General features: G+C 47.9%; 1 protein-coding gene across 1 annotated transcript in view; it reads right to left on the bottom strand.

The window, feature by feature from the left end:
• Nucleotides 1-5: 5 nt before the first annotated feature.
• Nucleotides 6-236, bottom strand: part of tbc1d31 (TBC1 domain family, member 31) — a gene marked incomplete at its 3' end in the record, with an annotated part of 11,547 nt that continues 11,316 nt past the window's right edge. The window contains exon 22 of the mRNA XM_020597240.1: nt 6-120. Coding sequence (XP_020452896.1) covers nt 6-120 — 115 coding nt within the window. The remainder of the gene's footprint in view (nt 121-236) is intronic.

Below are 236 nucleotides of genomic sequence, written 5' to 3'. Positions count from 1 at the left end.
GGTTTGGTTGCTGGACCAGTATTGTGGGATCCAACATAAATAGCAGGGGTGGCACTGGGTCTATGAGGAAGTCCTCTGATCAAACCTGGTGACATCATCCTCACCTTTCTCTGGCCATCTGACACAGAGCAAACACTGATATTACATTCATGTCTGGATAATGGACAGTTCAGCACAGAGACCACATACAAACTGGTGTGTGTGTGTGTGTGTGTGTGTGTGTGTATAGAGGGGGG

The sequence above is a fragment of the Monopterus albus genome, unplaced genomic scaffold (genome assembly GCF_001952655.1).
Source record: "Monopterus albus unplaced genomic scaffold, M_albus_1.0 scaffold33.1, whole genome shotgun sequence".
Taxonomy (NCBI): domain Eukaryota; kingdom Metazoa; phylum Chordata; class Actinopteri; order Synbranchiformes; family Synbranchidae; genus Monopterus; species Monopterus albus.
This window is presented reverse-complemented; position numbering and strand designations above follow the sequence as displayed.